This window comes from Micromonas pusilla, assembly GCF_000151265.4.
Source record: "Micromonas pusilla CCMP1545 genomic scaffold MICPUCscaffold_15, whole genome shotgun sequence".
Classification (NCBI taxonomy): domain Eukaryota; kingdom Viridiplantae; phylum Chlorophyta; class Mamiellophyceae; order Mamiellales; family Mamiellaceae; genus Micromonas; species Micromonas pusilla.
This window is the reverse complement of record NW_003315896.1, coordinates 165574-169529: the sequence shown is the minus strand read 5'-3', so window position 1 is coordinate 169529 and position 3956 is coordinate 165574. Positions and strand designations below refer to the sequence as shown.

General features: G+C 67.4%; 2 protein-coding genes across 2 annotated transcripts; one reads left to right on the top strand and one right to left on the bottom strand.

Annotated features, from left to right (window-relative positions):
• Positions 1-175: 175 nt before the first annotated feature.
• Positions 176-1450, bottom strand: MICPUCDRAFT_42923 (uncharacterized protein; the record flags this gene model as incomplete). The annotated part of the gene is made up of 1 exon (XM_003063548.1): positions 176-1450. The coding sequence occupies one exon, from the start codon at positions 1448-1450 to the stop codon at positions 176-178; it is 1275 nt and encodes a 424-aa protein (XP_003063594.1).
• A 312-nt stretch (positions 1451-1762) lies between these two features.
• MICPUCDRAFT_22564 (uncharacterized protein) lies at positions 1763-3487 on the top strand (the record flags this gene model as incomplete). Its single annotated transcript, XM_003063731.1, has 1 exon — positions 1763-3487. The coding sequence occupies one exon, from the start codon at positions 1763-1765 to the stop codon at positions 3485-3487; it is 1725 nt and encodes a 574-aa protein (XP_003063777.1).
• Between the last annotated feature and the right edge of the window lie 469 nt (positions 3488-3956).

Here is a 3956-nt window from a genome sequence, read left to right as displayed (position 1 = left end):
AAGGGGGAAGGGGTCGCGGTCGAGGCCGCGGTCGCGGCGGAGGCCGAGGGAAGCACTCGTAGCTCGTAGAGTTTTTTTTTTTCGAGGGAACCGCGTTCCGTCTCCGTCGTCGTCGTCGTCGTCGTCAATCTGTCTTCTTCCTTCCTTCATTCCTTCCTTCCTCTCGCTCTCTCGCTCACGCGATCGGCACCTGGACCGGCCGCGACCTCTGCGGCGCGTACCGCCGATGCGCGGTGCTCACGCATCTCAGAACGTCCGTCGCGCTGACGCATCCGACGGGGACGTCGCGGTCGCTCAAGATCCACGCCCGGTGCACGCCGTCGTCCAGCATCGCCCTCGCGCAGTCGATCACGTTCGCGTCGTCTCTCACCGCGGTCAGTCGTCGCGGCGCGCCTTTCACCGCGACGTTCAGAAACTCGCGCACGGTCGCGCCGCCGTCCGAGACCGGACGCAGCAGCGAAACGTCCTTGACGTTTGAAAAGTCGCTCGCGGAGAGCACGTCGGCGGCGCGCCACGCTTCCGGGTCGTCCGCGCCGACGATGGTATCCTTTTGACGCTCGACGATCACCGCGGCGCCGTACCCCTCGTGGAGCATCTCTTTGAAGACCTCGCGCGCGGGGGCGTCGTAGAACGTCCCGAACACGGCGCTCGTCGCGACCGCGGCCGCGGGCTCTTCCAGCGCGCGTCGCAAAACGTCGATCTGGCCCTCCGCGGGGTATTCGCGGTCGTATAACACGCCGTACGCGTCGACGACGCATCTCACGACGTCGAGCTGCGATATGATGTCCACGATTTCTTCGTGTTTGAGTAACGGTGACGATGGAAGCGTTTCTTCTTCTTCTTTGCCTTCGTTCCGCGTCGGGCTCGAGTCCACGACGGCGAGTCTGTGCACGTCCGCGGTGAACCAGTACGCGCGTCGAGCGCCGCCGCCGTCGTCGTCCGAGGGTCCGTGCTGCTCGAAGAGCAGGTACCCTTCCTCGCCGACGAGCTCTCTCAGAGGCAGCTGCGCGGCCGCGAACGGGAACGCGCCGCCGTCGCCTCCGCGCCCGCTCTCGAGCCTTCTGTCGACGAGCGCGCTGACTTTCGTCGCACCGAACGCAACCTCTCGCTCCGCGCGCCCCGCGACGTCGAGCGCGAGCCGCAGCGCTCGCGTCGCGTCGAAGAACCCGAGCACCGCGCCGGTCGCGGGGTCTCGCACGGGCACGGACTTGATCTTCGACAGCGCGAGCTCGTCGAGCGCCTCTTGGACGGTGTGGCTGGAATCCACCGCGACGACCGACTGCGGCGGCGCGACGTGCGGAGTTCCCCAGTCCTTCGGCGCGCGAAGCGACGCGTGCTTGGACGAGAGGAGGTCGGAGACGGTCATCGGGTCGAACGCGGACGGGACGCCCTCGGCGGTGAGGCCGTGCAGCATGAACGCGTCCACGCCGCCGGCGTCGGTCTCGGTCATCGCGCGGGGGGGGGAGGGGGGGGGGGAACGCGCGCGGGGTAAAGTGTCGTAGCTTTTGTCGGCGCGTGGAGAAGACTGGACGAGAAAACCAAAAGGAGTTTGGTTTTTCCCGAGGTCGCGTACTACGCGATCGATGTACTCGTTTCCGTATGAACAATCAGTCAGGGCTCATGGAAGGTTTTCAGCCCCCCGTCCGAGAAGTTTCAACGCCCGCCGCGGAGAAGTTTCAATTCGTGCCGATTCGCGGCGCGCGCCGCCGTCACACCACGACGTCGCCGCGGCACGATGGCGACGCTCTCCGAAATGAAACCGATGAAGACGAAGAAGGCGAAGAAGGACAAGAAGCGCGCGCTGTCGCCCTCGGACGCGTCCGAGGAGGAGCTCAAGGCGGCGAAGAAGGCGCGCAAGGCGGCGAAGAAGGCGGCGGCGGCGGCGGCGAACGCGAACGCGCTGTCGACGTCGTCGTCCGACGGCGCGACCGACGTCGCGCGCCCGCCGACGCCGACGAAGAACTACAGCGTGGACAACCTCCCCGCGCTCGCGCGCGCGAAGGTACGCGACGCGTCCGACGAGAAAGAGACCTCGGCGCCGGCGGACGAGCGGCCCGACCCCGCGGAGCTCGCGGCGTTCTTCGCGCACGGCGGCGACGTCGACGCGTCCGTCGCGAGATGGCTCACGAAGCACGAGGTGAAGGTTCACGACAGCGCCTCGCCGACGACCGCGTGCCTCGCGTTCGACGACGCGCCGTTCCCGAAGCCGCTCGTGACGCTCCTCAACAGGCAAGGGTTCGCGGAGCCGAGCGCGGTGCAGGGCGCGGCGTGGCCGATCGCGTCGCGAGGATTGGATCTCCTCGCGATCGCGAAGACGGGATCGGGTAAGACGCTCGCGTTCCTCCTCCCCGCGCTCGCGCTCGCGGCGGAGCACAAGAATTCCTCGCGCGGGTCGCCGCTCGCGCTGTGCATGTCCCCGACGCGCGAGCTCGCGCTGCAGATATGCGCGGAGGCGACCAAGTTTGGCGCCGCGGTCGGATGCCGCGCCGTCGCCGTCTACGGCGGCGCGCCGAAATGGGCGCAAGCGTCGCAGCTCCAGCGCGGGTGCGAGCTCATCATCGCGACCCCGGGGCGGATGTTAGACATGCTCGACATGCACAACAAGGGCGGGAACCCGGTGACGTCGCTGGCGAGCGCGAAGGTGCTGATCTTGGACGAGGCGGACAGGATGCTGGACATGGGGTTCGAGAAGGACATTCGGCAGATCGCCGAGTGCATGCCCGCGGATCGCCGGACGATGCTGTTCACCGCGACGTGGCCGAAGAACGTGCAGAAGATCGCCGCGGATCTTCTGAAGCCGGACAGGGTGAAGATCACCGTCGGGAACGGCGGGGACAAGCTCACCGCGAACAAGGCGGTGACGCAGACGGTCAAGGTGATCGAGGCGAGGGAGAAGTGGACCGAGTTTTTGAAGCTGATGGAGGAGTACAAAAAAGACGGCCCGCGCCACGGCCAGCGCGTGATGATCTTCTGCAACACGAAGAAGGACGTCAACGGCATCGGCGAGCACCTGTGGAACGAAGGCTACGCCGCGGACACCGTCAGCGGGGACCGGACCCAGCGCGAGCGCGAAGCCGTCATCGCCGCGTTTCGACGCGGCTCCACGACGATGGTCGTGTGCACCGACGTCGCCGCGCGCGGCATCGACGTCCAGGGCGTCGAGGCGGTCGTCAACTACGACTTTCCGAGGGACGCGTGCGACGACTACATCCACAGGATCGGACGGACCGGCAGAGCGGGCGCGAAGGGCGTCGCGCACACGCTGTTCACGCGGCAGGACGGGCGGTTCGCGAAGGAGCTGACGCGAATTTTGGAGGACGCGGACCAAACCGTGCCGGACGAGTTGCGCGCGCTCGCGGCGAGCTCGCGCGACGGCGGCGGCGGGGGGTTCCAAAAGAAGCCGTGGAGGGGTGGCGGCGGCAGAGGGGGTGGACGAGGGGGCGGCAGAGGGGGTGGACGAGGGGGCGGCGGCTTCCGCAAGTGGTGATGAGATCGTGTTGTATCGACTAGATGTATTGCGTCGCGGCGACTCAATTCGCCGCCGGCGTCGGCGTCGGCGGCTTCTCCTCGGCATCCCCCCCTTCGTCCTTTCTCCAGAACTGTAACTTCCTCAGCATCCCCCCGATCCCCTTCTTCGCCGCGTCCGGGTCCTCCGGCGGCGGCGGCGGCGGCGGCGTCCACCGCGCGACCGTCTCGCGGTGCATGACGTAAATCAGCTGCCGCAGCGTCGTCGTGAACGCGAACGAGCCGATCACGGCGCAGCACAACAGCGCGATCGTGGACAGAATCTCCGTCGTGTTCCCGACGTCCCACACTCGGTCGAACGCGCTTCCGGAGAAGATCCCGCGCGCGGCGTCGCCGTACGACGCGGTCGCGGCGGCGAAGGGGATCGGGGGGATGCTGAGGAAGTTACAGTTCTGGAGAAAGGACGAAGGGGGGGATGCCGAGGAGAAGCC